General features: G+C 40.2%; 1 protein-coding gene and 1 pseudogene across 3 annotated transcripts in view; one reads left to right on the top strand and one right to left on the bottom strand.

Annotated features, from left to right (window-relative positions):
- Window positions 1-2,181: 2,181 nt before the first annotated feature.
- PLEKHA8 (pleckstrin homology domain containing A8) overlaps window positions 2,182-22,068 on the bottom strand; it is a 99,223-nt gene continuing 79,336 nt past the window's right edge. For 2 of the 3 annotated variants that reach the window (XM_060107837.1, XM_060107836.1), the window contains exon 14: window positions 2,182-2,652. In XM_060107837.1, coding sequence (XP_059963820.1) covers window positions 2,294-2,652 — 359 coding nt within the window. In that variant the 3' untranslated portion in view covers window positions 2,182-2,293. The remainder of the gene's footprint in view (window positions 2,653-22,068) is intronic. The other variant, XM_060107838.1, reaches the window with a different exon arrangement.
- Window positions 7,080-7,415, top strand: LOC132496388 (protein FAM32A-like; annotated as a pseudogene).

Raw genomic sequence — 22,068 nt, 5'->3', positions numbered from 1 at the left:
GAGCAGGGGTCCTTGTTGTGGTGCGCGCGCCTCTCATCGCGGTGGCTTCTCCTGTTGTGGAACATGGGCTCTAGGTGCGCGGGCCTCAGTAGTTGTGGCTCATGGGCTCTAGAGTGCCAGCTCAGTAGTTGTGGCACACAGGCTTAGTTGTTCCGCAGCATGGGGGATCCTCCTGGACCAGGGCTCGAACCCATGTCCCCTGCATTGGCAGACAGGTTCTTAACCACTGTGCCACCAGGGAAGCCCTCGAAGAAAGATTATTCTTAAGTGTGACTGGCAAGATCCAGGTCCACAGAGTAATTTGACCAACTACAAAATTAATTTTTGTCTTGAAGTTTTCATAAGGAATCCCAGAATGATCTCTTAAAAGATTTGCTCTCCTATGGCTAGGAAACTCTTGCCCTCAAATTATGCCTGCAGTATCTATAAACTTGGGTGAATTTCTTTCTTCTTAAAATCTTCCAAATTTCTTTAGGTTCCTGGTCTGCCAGGAAGTAACCTTCCTCACCTCCTGTGAGGCTGGGATCCTATAGGCCAGACACCAGCCAGTTTTCCTAGGAGGGCTTTGTAAGCATCAGCTCCATAAGCCAAGTCACCCTTAGCTCCCTAAAAGTGGTTGGTCATATCTGATGAAATAAGCATCATTCTCAAATATGGCACTCCAGGAAAGGCCCTGGTTGTACAAGCAATTCATCCAATTGTATCCTGGTAAGGAGAACAGATTCTTTTTGAACCTTTGCAAATAATTATATTGCCATGAAAAGCATGGAGAATCAGTAAGAGTTTCTGAATTCTGTGAGATCAGTGGTGATCAAATATAATTTTTAAATGTTCCATTTCAGTTTACAAAAGCAGAACCTATGAAATTTTATAGGTTACAAATAGCTTAAGAAGAAAGAAAAGGGTTTATTTATACAACCAGAATATAGAACACTGAAATAAAATCAACATTCCAAAAAAATAACCACAGTGAAATTTTCCTCATCAGTTCACTCATTCTTATGTAATTAATTCTTGTTCTCTGAGCCTTGGGTTTGTAGTCCTCTTGACTAAAAACAGTCCTGGAGATCTTGATTTGGTCCACTAGTATGGTATGAAAGTTATCTAAGAGATGCCAGCTTAGAAGCATGTACACTAGAGGCTAAGTTTTAAAGCACTGACAGCCTGAAGTACCTGGTACAGTCCTTTTCTGTACTGAGAAAAGACTCTGAGACCACCCTTCTTGGTTGAAGACAAAATTGGTCTGTAGCAGGACTTCCCTGGTGGCGCAGTGGTTAAGAATCCACCTGCCAATGCAGGAGACACGGGTTTGAGCCCTGGTCTGGGAAGATCCCACATGCTGTGGAGCAACTAAGCCCATGTGCCGCAACTGCTGAATCCCACACGCCTAGAGCCCATGCTCTGCAACAAGAGAAGCCACCGCAATGAGAGGCCTGCGCATTGCAATGAGGAGTGGCCCCCGCTCGCCACAACTAGAGAAAGCCGGGCGCAGCAACAAAGACCCAATGCAGCCAAAAATAAATAAATTTATTTTAAAAAAAATTGGGCTGTAGCTTACAGCAGAGCCTTCAGGCAAGCATCAGAGTAAAATAAAAACTACTTGTAGGGCTTCCCTGGTGGTGCAGTGGTTGAGAGTCTGCCTGCCGATGCAGGGGACACGGGTTCGTGCCCCAGTCCGGGAGGATCCCACATGCCGCGGAGCGGCTGGGCCCGTGAGCCACGGTCGCTGGGCCTGCGCGTCCAGAGCCTGTGCTCCGCAGCGGGAGAGGCCACAACGGTGAGAGGCCCGCGTACAGCGAAAAAAAAAAAAAAAAAAACTACTTGTAGATGGCAGAGACTTAAAATGGCTATGTTTAATTTATAACTAGTAACCTTCAAATGTGAAAGGTCTGATGAGGGGTGCCTAATAATAATGCAACCCACAAGGAAATTTGGTTGTTTCTATAGCATGCCAAAGAAAGATAATAACGTCACCCCCCTGGCAAAAAAAAAGTCTGTCCCTAAGGATAATGATTGAGCTTAGATTCAAAGATATCTGATTCATTAAAATGGAGAAACATAATTTTATGGAGGAAAAATCTTGAGATATAACATAATGATCATAAAACATAATATACCAAGAATATACCAAGAATAGCAAGTAAAGAGATTCAGGAGTAGGGCCCAGACCTCTGTATTTTTATAAAACTCCACAGGTAAGTTTGATGTGCATTCCCATTTTGACAACCACTGGCCCAGTAGACACCAGGTTCAAATTAAAGAAATAAGACTATGGCCAGGCCAAGGTAACATGTTAATTACTGAAATTATGATTGAGACTACACTGTTGTATAACTATACTGATGTTGTCCAATGTCATCAGGCAAAGTATTGCCAGGACTCTGATAAATACAGGAAAACACGACACACCTATTTCATAAGAGTTTTGATCAGTATTTTGCTTGAGGATAAAAACAGAACACGGGGGCTTCCCTGGTGGCGCAGTGGTTGAGAGTCCGCCTGCTGATGCAGGGGACACGGGTTCATGCCCGGGTCTGGGAGGATCCCACATGCCACGGAGTGGCTGGGCCCGTGAGCCATGGCCGCTGAGCCTGTGCGTCCAGAGCCTGTGCTCCGCAACGGGAGAGGCCACAACAGTGAGAGGTCGGCGTACTGCAAAAAAAAAAAAAAAAAACAAAAATAGAACACGGACAGACAGGGCATTGACAAATCTCCAGGGATTTCCTGGAAAGCATACCATTTCTGAAATATTTATATTAACAATAGTTTATCTGTACAAGTTTAACCTAGGGAAAGCTGAGCTCCTCTTCTGATCTGACAACTCTACTCATACAAGTCCTTCAATAGTAATGCATTAAACAAATCTAGGGCCTCTCTTTTTACAAGGTGAAAGAACAAGGCTTTGTGACTTCCAGGGGCCCTCTAGGGAACCTCAAGATTGTTTTAGATGTAAAAGACATCTTGATTTTCTGTACACTTTAAAATGGCTAAAATGGTAAGTTTTATATTATGTATATTTTACCACAATAAAAAGATTTAAAAAAATTTTTAAATTACAATTAAAGAATGCCCCCCCGCCCCGAATCCTGATTTTATTTTACTTTTTCTAAATTTAAGATCTAATTTTTGGGGAAATGAAAATAAAAAACTTATCAGAAGATATTTGGATACTTAATTAAGATGGGATCATGGATGACTTAGAAACAATAATTGATTACCTATTTAATTAGAGTCACAATAAAGCATTTAAAAATAAACATAGATGGTAACAGGATTTAAAATAATCTATGTTCTTTCACAAGTGAAGAACCTTGGTTCTTTTTCTTCCTTAAATAATCAAGAATATAGTGAAGTCAACATAAAGCACAGGAAATTATTCTGGTAAAACCCAGAATCTTTGGTTACACAGCAGGTAATGATAACCTTTACATTGTAGGCTGAGGCATTACTCAGTAAATCAAGGCAACAAGCCTACCAAAATTGGGCAAACTTTGCTAAGATTTTAACACATTACAGAGCTACTTTTCAGACTCGAGTATTATAAACTAAGGCAAATAAAATGTAATTTCCAAGTTCTGTCTTTCATTATCCTTTTTCCTATTCTGAAACAGACTGACATTTTACTTTAGAACAGATCTTAGGGGGGCTGCAAGGTCAAAACTAATTTTATTATAACACTAAGATATTATCTATGTTAACATGCAGTGCATTAATCATTGCTGTTGGCAAATGAATCAATATGTATTTTTGAAAGTTCTCAGTTGCCACCTTTAATACAGTAAATGTCGATAGTTATAATCCACATAAACAAAAGTCCCTGGGGCCCTCAATAAATCATGAGTGTACAAAGGGGCTCAGAAACTAACAAACAAAAAAAGTCCAAGAAGTACTGCCTTAGGATAAATTTATTCCTTTTCCTTGGAAAACAAAAGCACATCTACAGTTGTACATCTATTTATGATAAAAGCTCTCTAGAAAGTGGGCATAGAGGGAACCTACCTCAACACAGTAAAGGCCACATACAACAAGCCCAGAGCTAACATCATACTCAGTGGTGAAAAGCTGAAAGCATTTCTTCTGAGATCAGAAACAAGACAAGGATACCCCCTCCTGACATTTTTATTCAACATAGTCTTCTTGGAAGTCCTAGCCACAGCAATCAGACAAGAAAGAAATAAAAGGAATCCAAACTGGAAAGGAAGAAATAAAATTGTCACTGTTTGAAGATGATGTGATACTATGCATAGAAAATCCTAAAGATGCCACCAAAAAAACCTACCAGAGCTCATCAATGAATTCAGTAGAGTTGCAGGATACAAAATTAATATAGAGAAATCTGTTGCATTTCTATATACTAACAACGAACTATCAGAAAGAGAAATAAGGAAACAACCTCATTTACAATTGCATCAAAAAGAATAAAATACCTAAGAATAAACCTGCCTAAGGAGGTAAAAGATCTGTACTAGGAAAAGTATAAGACACTAATGAAAAAAATTGAAGATGACACAAACAGATGGAAAGATATACTGTGTTTAACCCACACACTTATGGTCAATTAATCTATAACAAAGGAGGCAAGAACGTATAATGGAGGAAAGACAGTCTCTTCAATAAGTGATGCTGGGAAAACTGGACAGCTACACATAAAAGAATGAAATTAGAATATTTTCTAACAACATACACAAAAATAAACTAAAAATAGATTAAAGACCTAAATGTGAGACCAGAAACCATAAAACTCCTAGAAGGAAACATAGGCATAACACTTTTTGACATAAATCCTAGCAATGTTTATTCAATTTGTCACCTAAGGCAAAAGGAAACAGAAGCAAAAATTTAAAAATGGGAACTAATTAAACTTAAAAGCTTTTGCACAGCAAAGGAATCCATCGACAAATGAAAAGACAACCTACTGAATAGGAGAAAGAATTTGCAAATGATATGACTGACATGGGGTTAATATCCAAAAATGTATAAATAGCTTATACAACTCAACATCAAAAAAACAAACCACCTGATTTAAAAATGGGCAGAAGGGGACTTCCCTGGTGATCCAGCAGTAAGACTCCATGCTCCCAATGCAGGGGGCCCGGGTTCAATCCTTGGTAAGGGAACTAGATCCCACGTGCATGCCGCAGCTAAAGATCCCACACGCCACAACTAAAGATCCCACACGCCACAACTAAGACCCAGTGCAGCCAAATAAATAAATAAATAAATTTAAAAATAATAAAAATAAAAATGGACAGAAGACCTGAATAGATGTTTTTTCAGCGAAGACATACAGATGGCCAACAGGCACATGAAAAACTGCTCAGTATCATATATCATCAGAGAAATGCAAATTGAAACCACAATGAGATATCACCTCACATCTGTCAGAATGGTTACCATCAAAAAGTCTACGAATAATAAATGTTGGTGAGGATGTGGAGAAAAGGGAACCCGAGAACACTGTTGGGGGGAATGTAAATTGGTGCAGTCACCATGGAAAACATTATGGAGGTTGCTCAAAGAACTAAAAATAGAACTACCATATGACCCAGCAATTACACTCCTGGGTATATATCTGAAGAAAATGAAAACACTAATTTGAAAAGATACATGCACCCCAATGTTCACAGCAGCACTATTTACAATTGCCAAGATATGGAAGCAACCTAAGTGTCCATCAACAGATGAATGGATAAAGATGATGTGGTGTATATATATGTATATATATATATATATATATATATATATATATATATATACATATATATACACAGTGTAATACTACTCAGCCATAAAAAAAGAATGAAATTTTCTCATTTGCAGCAACATGGATGGGCCTAGAGGGTATTATGCTTAGTGAAATAAGTCAGACTGAGAAAGACAAATACTGTATGATATTTCTTATATGTGGACGCTAAAAAACAAAAACAAGCTAGTGAACATAACACAAAAGAAACAGACTCACAGACAAGAGAACAAACTAGTGGTTATCATCAGTGGGGAAAGGAAAGGGAGGAGGAGCAAGATAGAGGTAGGGGACTAAGAGGCACAAATTACCATGTATAAAATAAATAAGCTGTAAGTATGTATTGTACAGCATAGGGAATATAGCCAATATTTTATAGTAACTCTAAATGGAGTATAAACTTTAAAAATTGTGAATCACTATGTTGTACACCTGAAACATGTAATACTGTAAATCAACTATACCTCAATTTTTAAAAAGCACATACAGTTGTATTTCTTTGTTGCTATTATTCCTAGCGTAGCCTCGATAACTTTTTTTTTTTTTTTTTTGGCTGTGTTGTGCAACATTCGGGATCTTAGTTCCCTGACCAGGGATCAAACACGTGCCCCTTGTATTGGGAGCATGGAGTCTTCACCACTGGACTCACAGGGAAGTCCCAATAACTCATATTAATTAAACTTTAAACCACAATAATTAACTTCCATTTATAATGACCCAAAGATGTATCCTCTCTGTAGCATATGAAAATAAGAAGCAAAGTATATAAAATTAAATAGTGGTTACTAGTCAACATTTTGGTATTCTAACTTACCTGGTTGTATGTAGCAGAAAGCCAAACCAGCTTAAGCAAAAAGGAAATACACGGGGTCTGGTAACTGAGAAGTTTAGGAGTGGAATAACTTTGGCATGGTTGACTCTAGCTGCTCAAATAAAGTCACTGGGCATCTGTCTCTTTTCATCTCTTGGTTCTGTTTTCCTCTGAGCTGGCCTTGTTCTTCAGAGCCGTCTGCCTTCTCATAATGAAAAGAAAGTCCCTAGCAGCACTAAGCTCACATGATCCTTAGTGTCTAGCAGCTCAGAAAATGGAGATTTAGATCATCTCTTTTAGTATCTGATTATTCTCCCTAAAAGGTCCTTAAGTAGCTCTACCCTGAGCAGAAGCCCATCCCTGGGCCAATAGCTGACTCCAGAGGTCTGGGATACTCCAAATGCTCAGCCTGGACCACCTGCCCACCCCTGTGATCATTTAGAATAGGGGGCAGGTGTTCTCTGCCCCAAGCATGATGCTCACTGTTTTCATGAAAAGGCAGTCTTGAAACTTCAGCAGGGCACCATGGAGGCCTACGAGCAGATCCAAAAGGAACCCCTGAAGCTGAAAGGCGTCACAGAGCTCAGAGTGACTAAGCGGAAGAAGAAAAAGAACAAAGACAAGGTGAAACTCCTGTAAGCGATGGGAATGAGCAAGAAGAACGAGGAGGAGAAGTGGCGCAGCCTGGACAAGCGGACACTGGCCCAGGTGGCCTCTGAGAAGAAGCAGGAGAAATGGCAAATGGAAAGGATCCTGAAGAAAGCATCCAAAACCCAGAAGCAGAGAGCAGAAGACTTCACCAGACCCCTGGACACACGCACGGAGCGCTATGACATTCCTAAAGTTAGCTGAACAAAGTAGCCTCCCCATCTGGGGTACGGAGTAGCATCGAGGAGAAGCAGAAGGCAAAGTTGGGATTATGTTTGGTGCCTTTGGCATTTTCTAGAAATATTCTCTTACACACATCCTTATGTCTTTTGCTTGAGACAGTGCTTTTCAAAGCTGTATGTCCTCATTCTGGAACTTGATTGAAGTAAGATTGTCCTTTTACTCCATTTTGATTTCTCGGTAGGACGTAGAAGAGAAAGCTTTTTAGCTTGGAAAGTTTACCCAGAGATTAAGGTTATTTCTGTGTAAGTGCTGTGGAAAAGTGTTTTGACCCCCGAGTTGCATCTGACTCCTTTGACAGGCAGCCAGCTGGCTTTGCCTAGATGAAACCAACTCCAGAGGACAAGGAGCTAATGCCAGCGTGGCCTGCAGCATGTAGAATGCTGTAAGGCCCTGCAGGGACTGCCCTTCCAAGCTCCCTCTAGCTTGGGGCTCACGCTCTCCCATCCAGGGTCCAGGGAAGCCACTTGTAGCTTCGTGGCCTTCAGACTACCTCCTCAGCCACCTGGACACTGAGACAATGTGGCCTGGGAAACAGAACAACCACCTAAGGCAAGGATGGAACATACATCTTGTCCCTTTCTGAAGCTGTGGCCAGTGTGTAGCCTCTTCCCCCAATGTCCCCATTCCAGACATGTCTAGTGGGTGTTGCCATGGCAGACATTGCCAGTGGAGCACAGAATTCTTTGTAATGGAACAACCTGCCTTCTTACCCTCCACCCTGGGCTCCAAGCAGCTCCCCGTATTTATTCAGAGTTGGCACATAACGTGTTTGGCGTTCCTGGCCTCAGGACACCTCAGGGGTGATGGGACCAACGCAGAGCTCCAGAACAGACAGACATGGGTGCAGTTGAAAGGAAGGATTGAGGTTCCTATGCTGGAGAGCCAGGATCTTTGAGGGCCTATGTGTACCCACCAGATGAAGATCAAATTGCATATGCTATTGGGAGAAAGGGTGTTGACATAGATGCTGAAAGTCAGAAAAGAAAAACCAAGTGTTGGGTTTGGGACTGTCATATGTGAAATGCAGAATAAAACAAAAAAGTTATTAAAAAAAAAAGAAAAGGCAGCCTTGTTTAGCGGAAAGAACACTAGACTGATATTCAAAATACCTTGGTTTTGCTTCTGGCTCTGCCACCTCCTAACTGTGTGACCTTGGGCAGGCAACTTCACTTCCTCAGACACCAGGATTTTGTGGTGAATGAATGAATGGGTTGGATTAGATGATTCCAGACTTAAATGTCTATAAATGTGTTTCATTAATTCAGAAAGAATCAAGGTTTATTTGTCTGTTTGGGGGCTCAAAACAAGATGTAGATGTAAGTTCTAGTAGTCCTAGGCAATAACAGAAACTTATTCAAGCTAGGTTAAGCAAAAGAAAAAAAAGTCGGGAGAACTTTGTACAAAAATCCAGAGGATCTCACAGAACCCAAGGACAGAAGTGGATGTCACGAAAGCCAAGCAGCAGGAACTAGAAAACTACCAGGAACTATTATTTTCTCTCAGTCTCTGTCTCTCCCTCTCCCTTCCTACCTCCCTCTTGCTCTCTCTCTCTCTAACCAGATCATTTTTTTTCCCCTTTTCCCTTTATTTTGCACATCAGTTCTGTTCTCCTCTTTAAATGTTTACTTTCTCTGCTTCTCCCGGCATGTGGATGAGAATGGTTTTCCATGATGGCAGCTTCTGCTCTTCAGTTTCCATAACCCTCATTCCAGCTAAAAGGCACAACACAATCATCCCTGAATCTCACCTCCAAGTCTGATTGCCTCACCTCAGGTCAGGTGTCCATTCATGGCCAGCAAAGCAGGGTCATCAGGGTCATCAATCATAAACATGGCTGCCTCATGGCGATGGAGATGTTCTCAATGAAATGGGGGTACTGAACTGGGAAGACACCCCCAAAGGTATCTATTTCAACAGTTAGGGTAATTTTTTTTTACTGAGAAATGCAAGGTACTATTGTTAAGAAAGAAGAACTCAACAAGAAATAACAAATGTCGGAGAGGATGTGGAGAAAAAGGAACTTTTGTACACTGTTGGTGGGAATGTAAAGTGGTGTAGCCACTATGGAAAACAGCATGTAAGTTCCTTAAAAAATTAAAAATAGGGCTTCCCTGGTGGCTCAGTGGTTGAGAGTCCACCTGCCAATGCAGGGGATACGGGTTCATGCCCCGGTCAGGGAGGATCCCACATGCCACGGAGTGGCTGGGCCCGTGAGCCATGGCCACTGAGCCTGTGCGTCTGGAGCCTGTGCTCCGCAACGGGAGAGGCCACAACAGTGAGAGGCCCACGTACCACAAAAAAAAAAAAAAAAAAAAAAAAATAGAACTACCATATGATCCAGCAACTCCATTTTTGGGTATTTATCTGAAGAAAATGAAAACACTAACTTGAAAAGATGTATGAACCCTCATGTTCATTGCAGCATTATTTATAATAGCTAAGACATGGAAGCAGTCTAAGTGTCCATCAATGGATGAATGGATAAAGAAGATGTCATACACACACAGACGTATATACACACACAATGGAATTTTATTCAGCCATGAAAAAGAAGGACCTCTTGCCACTTTTGACCACATGGATGGATCTTGAGGACATTATGCTAAGGGAAATAAGACAGACAGAGAAAGACAAATTCCATATGATCTCACTAATATGCTGAATCAAAAAAACAAGTAAAACGGCTCATAGATAGAACAGATTGGTGGTTGCCAGAGGTGGTGGGGGGGAGTGGGTGAAATGGGTCAAAGTGTGGTCAAAAGTACAAACTTCCAGTTATAAAATAAGTAAGTCCTGGGGATGTACAGCATGGTGGCTTCAGTTAACAATACTGTATTGTATATTTGAAAGCTGCTAAGAGAGTAGAACTTAAAAGTCCTCATTACACACACACAAGAATTGTAGCTACATGTGGTGAATGATATTCACCAGACTTATTGTGGTGATCATTTCACAATACTTGTATATACAGAAATTACATAATTATGTTGTACACCGAAAACTAATATAATGTTATATGTCGATTATATCTCAATTTTTTAACAAGGAAAAAGAAAGAACTTTACAACTGTAAGGCTTTTAGATAGATAAACATGAGTTAAAAAAAAAAACTTCTTGGAAGGGGATGGATTCATAGAATATAGGAAACTGAGCATGAGTCATAATAACACCATTTTAAAAACGCAGTAGGAAAAAAAACACAGTGGGAAGTGTAACCAAAAGTATAACACAAATAGTTTTAGTGTCTTGTATGATTTATATATATTTGGCAATGAGGATTCTGATATATCAATATGTGGATCTGGTGGTGTTTCTTTTCTGAACCCAATTAGAAAACCAGATGGATCAATTTCCAACAGCAGCTCCCAAGCTAATATGTTCTGATCCCACCTCTTAGAAGAAAGGCCATCTGACGGAATGCCCAGGTGGAATCACAAGGCATTTCATACTGATATCCTCATTTCTGGTCATACCTCTTATAGTTATTTATAAATAAATATTTATATTATATATATAGAGAAATAAATCTGGAGATTTCATAGAAATGGAATCATATAATATGTGTGGTCTTTCGTGTCTGGCTTCTTCCATCTAGTACAGATATGCCACATTTTTTTATCCATTCATCAGCTGATGGACATTTGGGTTGTTTCCACCTTTTGGCTATTGTGAATAGTGCTGCTGTGAATATTTGTGCATGAGCTCTTGTTTGAACACCTGTTTTCAATTCTTTTGGGTATACACCCAGGAATGGAATTGCTGGGTCATATGATAATTCTATGTTTAACTTATTAAGAAACTGCCAAAATGTTTTCCAGAGCAGCCGTACCATTTTGCATTCTCACCAGGGTTACATGATGAGGGTTATAATTTCTCCACATCCTGGCCAACATTTCTTTTCCGTTTTTTGAATACAGCTAACCTAGTGAGTATGAAGAGAGAACCTCAAGGTGGTTCTGAGTTGCCTTTCTCTAATAACTAAGTTCTTAGGTCTTTGATTGCACAGAAAAGATTGTTTACTCTCAGAAGCATGGATTGTACCTTAGAGGTTTAATATTCTCAGGGCTGAGAATACAGTAGGTGATTTAATCATTACCTGTTGACAAATCTTTCATTTGGCAAACATTTACAAGCAGGGTCTGGGCTTCCTGTGAGCTCAGCACCAATCAAAAAGAGTTCTATTTAGCTTCAGGAGGTCAAAAGATCAGAGTACATGGATACATTCTAAAGACTCTATGACAACAGGCCCCTAAGAAGGCAAATTCACACCTCAACATGACACAGCAGTGGAAGCTTTAGAAGCAATCTGATCCATGGCACCAAATGGTGGCTGAAGGTCACTTACAATTAAAATCGGTATTGGCTTCTGTTTTCATCTCCCTTTTCATTTTTAATAAAATGTGTCTTGGCAGAAATCTCTTAAGGCAGATGGGTGCCCACTTTGTAGAGGTGTTTGGTGGGTTAATGTGAGCCAAACACTTCATGATGATAAGACGTCCGCTGCAACTGAAGAGTCAGGTGCTCTTATTAATGAGACTTTTAATTCTGAGCATTTACTCCATGCAAGATCCTGTCCCAGGCAATTTATTAATAGCTGAAAACGTAATGCGCAGCTTTCAGACATTATCTCAATCTTAATAAATAGCTCTTTCCTCCGCTGCAGCACTGCTTCTGTCTGGGCTCAGATCTGAGCTCTGCCCCTCACTAGCTATGAGATTTAACCTCTGTGAACATCCATTTCCTTATCTGTAAAAATAGAAATTAAAATGCCCATCTCTTAGGTTGTTTTTAGGATGAGCTAGGATAACCTGGTTAACTTACTACAATGTCTGGTACCTGGAGAGACGTTAATAATGTTAGCTCTCTTTGCCTTCATTTAGAAGTAAGGATATTATAGATATTATTCCTCCTACTTTGTAGATGGGAGAAGTGAGGCACAAGCCTCACAGTGAATGAGTCATCATCCTGTCTTCCCAGCTCACAGCCATTTCCAGCTCCCTGAGGACTGCACGCTGAACCAGGGTGATGGACCAGAGCAGTCATGTTTGTACCACAGGCATGGCCTTCAGGTCATTGCTGATTGAATTGAGGGAGATGGGCATGGGATTCAAGTGGGCCAATCAGATTCTTTTTTTTTTTTTTTTTCTTTTTGCGGTATGTGGGCCTCTCACTGTTGTGGCCTCTCCCCTTGCGGAGCACAGGCTCCGGATGCGCAGGCCCAGCGGCCATGGCTCACGGGCCCAGCCGCTCCGCGGCATATGGGATCCTCCCAGACCGGGGCACGAACCCGTATCCCCTGCATCGGCAGGCGGACTCTTAACCACTGCGCCACCAGGGAGGCCCCCAATCAGATTCTTGTGTAAGAATTTGGAATTGAGACCAAGAGACAGAAAGTTAGAATCTGTATGTGGTTAGAACCGTGTCACATAATTTAGGATCTTGATGCCACTATATTCTGGCATATGGATGGGGGAGTGCAGAAAGTTGGTCCTCAGAGAGAGAAGAGGGAAGTAGATGTGCAGAAGGAAGCAGCAATGAGAGCCGAGAAGAGACCCCAGTGGTTTTCCAGTACTTGGTTCTAGTATTTTCTGAGCCCAGCTCACACATTTTCCCTTGGATTCCATGAGACACCCACCTACAGACTTATAATAAATTCCCTCAGGTCTCTTCTCGGAGTTTGGTGGGCAAGATTTCACAGGCCACCAAACTCCAGTGAGCAAGTGACTGAACTTTATTTCCTGTAACATAATTACATTTGAGTTCTCATTCCACCCGATGGCAGAAAAGCAATCAAGTTCAGCTCCAGGTAAACTCAGTCATTTTAGCGTTTTTTGGGCATTTTAGGTTTCACTCAATTCAGGGTATCTTCACATATTTCCTTCTCACCATAGTGTCATCTCCAGACTTCTTGGGCATCCTTCTTGCCATCAAGAGGAGGCACTTAGCCCACGCTCACCTCCCTGGAGAGAGGTGTAACCACGGTATGATGCATTCCATCTGCTCTGGGGTCATCATGTCCTTGCAGCCACTCTCCAGCCACCTGATTCTGCACCACAGCCCTCTACAGCTCTTTGCTCACTGTCAGGCACTTTTGTGCCCCTTTTAGGAACTCACTAGCATCCAAATCTTTTTATTTATTTATTTATTTTTAATTAATTAATTTTTTTTTTGCGGTACACGGGCCTCTCACTGTTGTGGCCTCTCCTGTTGTGGAGCACAGGCTCCGGACGCACAGGCTCAGCGGCCATGGCTCACGGGCCCAGCCGCTCCGCAGCATGTGGGATCCTCCCAGACCGGGGCACGAACCCATGTCCCCTGCATTGGCAGGCGGACTCACAACCACTGCGCCACCAGGGGAGCCCTATCTTTTTATTTTTAATAAAAATGGTTTTGACAAAACCTGAACAATCTTTAGTCTGCAGGAAGTAGAGCCTTGTAGTTATTCTTCTGATTTCTTTCTAATATCTTGCTTACAACATAAACTTTGTGCATTGATCTTTTGGGGGGAGAGTCTTTGGAAACTTGAAATTCCTTTTTCTTTCAAAAATCCTGGCTGTTGTAAATCAAAAGTGTTAGATTTTAAGACTATTGTTTCTACTATAAATTTCAAGAGCCTAAGTTGGAACTAATTGGAGTTTTAACAACCTAATTTGGAACTCAAATCCATTTGGCTGAGGTACTGCATAGTGGTGACTTAACTGGGGAGGGCCAAGGATTAACTTATAGGAAACGCACATTTTGTCATGCTGCATGGGTTTGCGTTGATTTCTTGATTACTGTGAGCTGGATAAACACTGGCTTCCCAAGAATGCTTTCCATCCTTCGACCCTGTCTGCCTTTTAGAATTTCCAGGATTATCTCCTCTGTAATGTTCCATCTGCTTTCCACAATCCTTGTGTCACTTGGTGCACAGATACTGGTGGGCACATGGAAAGGGTGAGCCAAAGTTAGACCTGCATTTGCAAGACCACGTGAAACCCAACGCTCATTCTCCTGAAGCCAGGCTGCTTTTAGAAAGAGAGAAGAGGAATGCCATTCCATCACGCATGCTTATCATTCCCCAACTTTGGTTTCAAACCATCTTTATACCCTGGCCCATGGAGAAACTTGCCATTAAATTCTGTCCTCTCACAGCCCTTATATAGCAATTGTGCTGGGGACCACTTCAGACATTCCAAGCTTCACTAAGACAGCAATTTTCTAACGTGAAAGCTAGAATGGGGGAGGATCTAAGATTTAGTTGCAGCAAATTGGAGACCAGACAATATAATCAACTTATTCAGAATAGTCAGTGAAAATCAGCTCTACGGGAGAGACACAAAATTTTGTCATAAAATGCAATGCATCTATCAGTTAGGATTATAGGGGTCTTAGAGTAAGTATTCCCTTTGTTACTTCTAGGTCACAGGGTACAGAAAAGTAAATTTAATGAATTTTAATGATATAATAAAAATATAATATCACATGAAAAAAGTAGTTAAACAGATATACACATATGAATCCAGTTATTCATATATATATATATATACACACACACATACACATATATGTGTATCTAGACACATATAAGAATAAAAGATGGAAGCAGTAAACAGTGATCACTTCTAGGTAGTGGTATCATGGGTAGTTTACATTTTCTTCCTAACATTTTAACATGTGGCCCAAATTTTTCATTACTCTTATCAAGAGAAAATAATTAACATCATCCTTTTTTAAAGGGTGAAATGGGACTTCCAATCTCATAAGATGAGGGGAAATGATAATCTGAAAGCTCTCCTGCCACATTGCCTAGAAATGTTTGATAAAATATAGCAAAAGTTATTTTAAATCCCTGAGTGAACTAGTAAGAGAGAAGGGAAGGCCCAGGTGTGTCAGTTAGAAATAGGAAAGCCAGTGGCAAGGATGTGAGATGCTGCTGGAACTGGGATTGGGGCCTGGATCCCTGAATAAAGCAGTTTTTAAAGGGTTGTACTCTCGTTGAAAGAGTAGATTAGGAAAAGTATCAATCCACTGGCATACAGACAAAAAGGTATTTGTATGCTTTTCTCTGGGTGGGAAAAAGGTCCATCTGAGAAACAAAATCTCCAGGTTTGTTTCTACTCCAACTCTGGAGGTTTAAATTTGCAGATGATCCAGGAACCATGATTCTAACTGACCTCCAAGGTGATAAAATGACAAAAAACTTGGTCCAGATATGGTGATCTCTCCATAGCAAACGCAAAGCAGCTCTTGAGTGATACACCCCAAACCCAGGCCACAGGGGAGTCTCACAGAAAAACAGCCTTCTCTAAAGAGGAGCTCACAAACAAAAATGATGAAATACAGAAGGACAAAATCCTCCGTGAGAGTCAGCAGACACAATAAATAACACCAAAGATTCCCTAAAACTCTGCATAATAGAATGACAATTTGTTTTTGTTGTTGTTTGTTCATTTGTTTGTTTGAGTACAGGAGTGGCATGATCTGATGTAATATTCCACTGTATATATGTGACACATCTAGAATGACAATTTGAAAGAGAATGTAAAATAATCACCTTTAAAAGTCTTAAAAGGCCTGAACGATGTAATTAAAACACAAAGGGGCTTCCCTGGTGGCACAGTGGTTAAGAATTCATCTGCCAATGCAGGGGACATGGGTTTGAGCCCTGGTCCGGGAAGATCCCACATGCCACGGAGCAACTAAGCCCGTGCGCCACAACTACTGAGCCTGAGCCTGCGAGTCACAACTACTGAAGCCCGTGCGCCTAGAGCCCGTGCTCTGCAATGAGAGAAGCCACTGCAGTGAGAAGCCCACACACCACAATGAAGAGTAGCCCCCGCTCGCCGCAACTAGAGAAAGCCCACATGGAGCAATGAAGACCCAATGCAGCCAAAAATAAATAAATAAATAAATAAATTTTTAAAAAAGGGTTTGTTTAAAAAAAGAAAACACCAAAAAAAGAACAAGCCCTATGAAAGGCACTTTGCATGACAGTTACAAGTACAAAATCTGGAGCTAAACTGCTAGGTTCAAATCCCAGCCCTATCACCCACTAGCTGGATGGTACCACCTATTAGCTTGATTTCTTGATTACTGTGAGCTGAAAACCCTGGTCTCCCAAGAATGCCTTCCATCCTTTGACCTTGCCTGCCTCTTAGAATTTCCAGGATTATCTCCTCTGTAATGTTCAATCTGCTTTCCACAATCATGTCAATTGGGGTGAGTCACTTAATATTTCTGTGCCTCAGGTCCCTCCTCTATAAAGTGGGAATATTAATGGTACTTACATCAACGGGGTGTTGTGAGGATTAAATGTGTTAATATATGTAAAGTGCTTAGAAGACTGCCTATCAAACTATATCACGATCTATACACAGAGAGATGGAAGTGGATAGATATAGACATAGTTATATATTGTATCAGTATATATATAATATATATTCTAAATGTTTATATACTAAATCCATGAATTTAAAAATAGACTCAGATATCAGACACAGAAACCCAGCCATATGCTGTTCATAACAAGGACACTTAAAATCTAATAACTCAGAAAGACTAAAAAAAAATGAAATAGCAAAAAAATTATACCAGGTAAATACACATTTTTTAAAAATTGAGAGCACATACTCAGTAGCAACAACAGAGGCCAGAAGACAGTAATTATGTTGATATTAGACAAGAAAGACTTTGAAATTAAAAAAATTTTTTAGATAAAGAAGGTCACTGCAAAATGAAAACATGAACAATTCACCAGGAATATTCAACAGTTCTGATGTTCTAAGCACCAAATAATATAGCATCATTGACAGAACGACATGGTAAAAATGGACAAATTCATATTTAGAATGTGGCAGGCAAAAATAGAATATGGAAGATTTGAACAACACAATTTACATGACTCGGTGTATACCAAAAAAGTGAAGGTTTTCTGAATACAATGTATTACAATTTGAAATTAGTAAACAAGATAACTCAAAAAAAACATTAAAAACACACTTCTAAATAGTTTCTTTGTCAAGAAAGAGACTTTAAGGGAAATAAATACATATTTATCACTAAAGGACAGTGAAATTAACACATGATAATACATGTGGGATGCAGCTAAAGCAGACCTTGAGTCACTTATGACCTTAATTGCATACATTAGAAAGGAAGAAAGCCTGAAAAGTAATAAGAGAAACGTCCATCTTCCAGTTGTAAAACAAATATGACAAACCCCAAAAAGTAGAAGCTAGGAAACGGTAAAAATCAAAACAGAGGGGAATTCCCTGGTGGCGCAGTGGTTGGGAGTCCGCCTGCCGATGCAGGGGACACGGGTTCATGCCCCGGTCTGGGAAGATCCCACATGCCGCGGAGCGGCTGGGCCCGTGAGCCGTGGCCGCTGAGCCTGCGCGTCCGGAGCCTGTGCTCCGCAAGGGGAGAGGCCACAACAGTGAGAGGCCCACATACCGCAAAAAAAAAAAAAAAAAAAAAAAAAAAATCAAATCAAAACAGAAATGAATTTAAAAAAAAAGTTGTCTTTAAAAAAGTTAAAATAAGATGACACTGAATAGCTGAAACAATCTTGAAAAAGAACGAAGTTGGGGGGACTTCCCTGGTGGTCCAGTGGTAAAGAATCTGCCTTACAATGTGGGTTTGATCCCTGGTCAGGGAACTAAGATCCCACATGTCGCAGGGCAACTAAGCCCACATGACACAACTACTGAGCCCGTGTGCCGCAAACTACAGAGCCCACGCGCCCTGGAGCCTGTGCATCACAACCAAAGAAGAGAAAACCCGCATGCCACAACTAAAGAGAAGACCACACACCACAACGAAGAGCTTGCACGTCGCAATGAAAGATCCCGCATGCCTCAAGGAAGATCCCGCGTGCTGCGACTAAGACCCAATGCAGCCAAAAATAAATAAATAAATAAATAAACAAACAAATAAATAAATAATAAATCTTAAAAAAAAAAGAATGAAGTTGGGGGACTTACTCTTTCCAATTTCAAAATTTACTACAAAGCTCTGGAAATCAAGAAAGTGTGGCATTAATAAACTGTTATATTAATGGTCAATCAATTTTTAACAAACATGCCAAGAAAATTCAATGGGGAAAGAATATTTTTTTCCACAGATGGTGCTGGGACAACTAGAGATCCACATGAAAAAGGATGAAAGTGGACCCCTATCTTATATTATATATAAAAAATTAACTCAAAGTGGATCAGAGATCTAAAAATAGAAAATTCTTAGATGAAAGCATAAGAGTAAATCTTCATGATTTTAGACTATGACTTCTTATATACAATATCAAAAGCACAAGCCATAAAATAAAAATTTTGATAAATTGGACTTTATCAAAATTAAAGAATTCTGAGTTTCAAGTGATAACACCAAAAAAGTGAAAAGACAACCCACAGACTGCAAGAAAACATTTGAAAGTCATATATCTGGAAAGGGACTTGTACCCAGAATATATAAAGAACTCTTACAACTCAATAATATAAAAATAAATAACTCAATTAAAATTGGGCAAATGATTTGAATAGACATTTCTCTAGTGAAGATATACAAATGGCCAGTAAGCGTATGAAAAGATGCTCAACATCATTAGTCATTAGGGAAATCAAATTATTTGCAAATCAAAATGATGACATACCACTGTGCACCCACTAAGATGGCTATAGTAATAAAAGAATAATAATAACAAGTGTTGGTGAAGATGTGGAGAAATTGTAACCCTCATTAATGGCTGGTAAATCAGAAAATGATGCAACCACTTTAGAAAACAGCTTAATGTCAAATATGGAGTTACCAGTTACCATAGGACCAAGCAATTCTGCTTCTAGATATATATCCAAGAGAAATGAAAACGTTTGTCCACACAAATACTGGTCCACAAATATTCATAGCAGCATTATTCATAACAGACAAAAAATGGAAACAATCCAAATGTCCATCAACTGGTGAATGGATAAACAAAATGTGGCACATCCATACAATAGAATACATTTCAGCAATAAATAAAGCAAAATAAAGTACTGATGTATGCTACAATATGGATGAATCTCAAAAACATGCTAAGTGAAAGAAGCCAGTCATAAAAGACCAAATATTGTATAATTCTATTTATATGAAAGATTAAGAACAGGAAAATCCATGGAGACAAAAAGCAGATTACTTGTTCCCTACGGCTGGAGGAATGGGGAATGATTGCTTAATGGGCACAGGGTTATTTCTGAGGGTGATAAAAAATTTTTTTTTTTTTTTTTTTTTGCGGTATGCGGGCCTCTCACTGTTGTGGCCTCCCCCGTTGCGGAGCACAGGCTCCGGACGCGCAGGCTCCGGACGCGCAGGCTCAGCGGCCATGGCTCACGGGCCCAGCCGCTCCGCGGCATATGGGATCCTCCCAGACCGGGGCACGAACCTGTATCCCCTGCATCGGCAGGCGGACTCTCAACCACTTGCGCCACCAGGGAGGCCCAATAAAAAATTTTTAAAATTAAATTTTTTTTTTTTTTTTTTTTTTTTTCTTTTTGCGGTATGTGGGCCTCTCACTGTTGCGGCCTCTCCCGTTGCGGAGCACAGGCTCCAGACGCGCAGGCCCAGCGGCCATGGCTCACGGGCCCAGCCGCTCCGCGGCACATGGGATCCTCCCAGACCGGGGCACGAACCCGCATCCCCTGCATCGGCAGGCGGACTCTCAACCACTTGCGCCACCAGGGAGGCCCAATAAAAAATTTTTAAAATTAGATTATGGTGAGGACTATGTAACTCTGTAAATATGATAAAAACCATTTAATTGTGCACTTTAAATGAGTGAACTTTATGGTATGTAACTATGATTGCATTTTGAAAAATTAAATAAGATGAGATAAATGCAATGTGCTATCCTGGATTGGATCCTGAAACAGAATCCTGGAACAGAAAAGGAACACAATGAAAAAATTGGTAAAGTCTGAGTAATCTTTGTACTAACATTAGGGATGATGGGTGATAATAATACAGGAATTCTGTATTAACTTTGCAACTTTCCTATAAACATGAAATTATTCCAAAATGAAAGTAAAACAGAACCATGGCAAACCTTTAGTGTGCTTGATCTAGAGATATGGGGCGGGGGGCGGGTAGAGGAGGCACAAATAAATAGTTAGGAGAGACACATAGGATATAAACTATAAACAGTGGAGGTGTAAACCTAATACTGAGAACTATTGTGTACTACTGCTGTGCAAGGTAGGTTCCTTCACTGTCACCACCTGAAAGTTCTCTGGGCTCAGGATGACTTCCACAACGTGACACAGTTTGAGATAAAGAACAGGCCCTATTGGGGGAAACCTACAACACAAGGGTCAGCAGAAGAGATGAGAAATGTGGTTCACTGTCTTCCCATCACTGCATGGAGAGTCATGTCAGGACCTGAGCGTGTGTCAGTGGGAGGCAAACGACTGCTTGGCAGAGTGATCTGGGTTCAAGTGCTTGATGTTTATAGCAGCTGCTGAGAAAGCCAGTTGCCCAGTACCTGGAAACCTGGGGTTGGGGGTGTGGGCTGTGGGAAGCTGCAGGTGCTCCTGCCAAAGGAAGGGAGCTACTGATCCAGTGGGAAGCTGATTTTGGGTGTGATCCCTCCCTCTAGGAGAAGGTGGTACAGGCGTAGCTGGCTTCTTGTCCAGTCTACCCAGAGTAAGCTCTCAGGGTTATTTTTGCACGGTTGTACTTGACATTCATAACCAGTAAATTGAAAATATACACAAAATGCATGGTTTCTTAGAAAAATACAACTTAATGAAACCACTCAAGAAGAAATATAATTTTGTCTTAGATTTATAACTTGAACCAGGAGTTTTAAAATCCACCTTCCTCTCTTAACAAGAAAGAAAAGGAAGAAAGAACGAATAAAACAGCCCATTAAGCCCAGAAGACTTTATCAGACACAAACTTCAAAGAACAGATCATTGTTTTCTGAAACAAACTGTTCCAGTGAATACAAAATGAGGGAACACTGCTCACCTCATTCTATGAAGTAAAATAATTCTGATGGCAAAATCAGATAAGGAAGGTATGATAAAGTAATAATTAAAGGCTAATCTCACTTCCAAATATAGGTGCAAAAATCCTAAATAAAATTTAGTCACATGAATCCAGAAATGCCTATTAAAAATATATCATTACCAAGTTGGAGTCATCTTAGGAATGCAAAGATAATTAAAATTAGAAAGTCTATTAAGAAGATTTATTATATTAACTGGTTAAAGGAGAGAACCATATGATCATCTCAATAAATGTAGGAAAACTTTTGACAATATTCAACCTTGTTTCACAAATATCCATAGCAAACTAGAGTAGAAAGCAAATTCCTTAGCCTGGTAAATGGTAGCTACAAAAATTATAGCAATTTTCAAAATTACACAGCAAAAATTATACATAATGGTGAAATGCTGAAGGCATTCCCTTTCAGATCAGGAACAATGGAGATTTGTTCTATCACTACTTCTATTCAGCATTGTACTGGGGTTTTTCACTAGTGTGATAATACAAGAAAAAGAAATAAAAATTATAAAGATTGAAAAGGAAAAACTAAGAAATACAAAAGAATCTACAGACTACTAGAAATAAGGGTTTTTCAAGGTTATTGAAGGCAAAACAGATATGT

The sequence above is a fragment of the Mesoplodon densirostris genome, chromosome 9 (assembly GCF_025265405.1).
Source record: "Mesoplodon densirostris isolate mMesDen1 chromosome 9, mMesDen1 primary haplotype, whole genome shotgun sequence".
In the NCBI taxonomy this organism is placed as follows: domain Eukaryota; kingdom Metazoa; phylum Chordata; class Mammalia; order Artiodactyla; family Ziphiidae; genus Mesoplodon; species Mesoplodon densirostris.
Note: the sequence above shows the minus strand (reverse complement) of the source record. Positions and strands in the feature narration are given on the sequence as shown.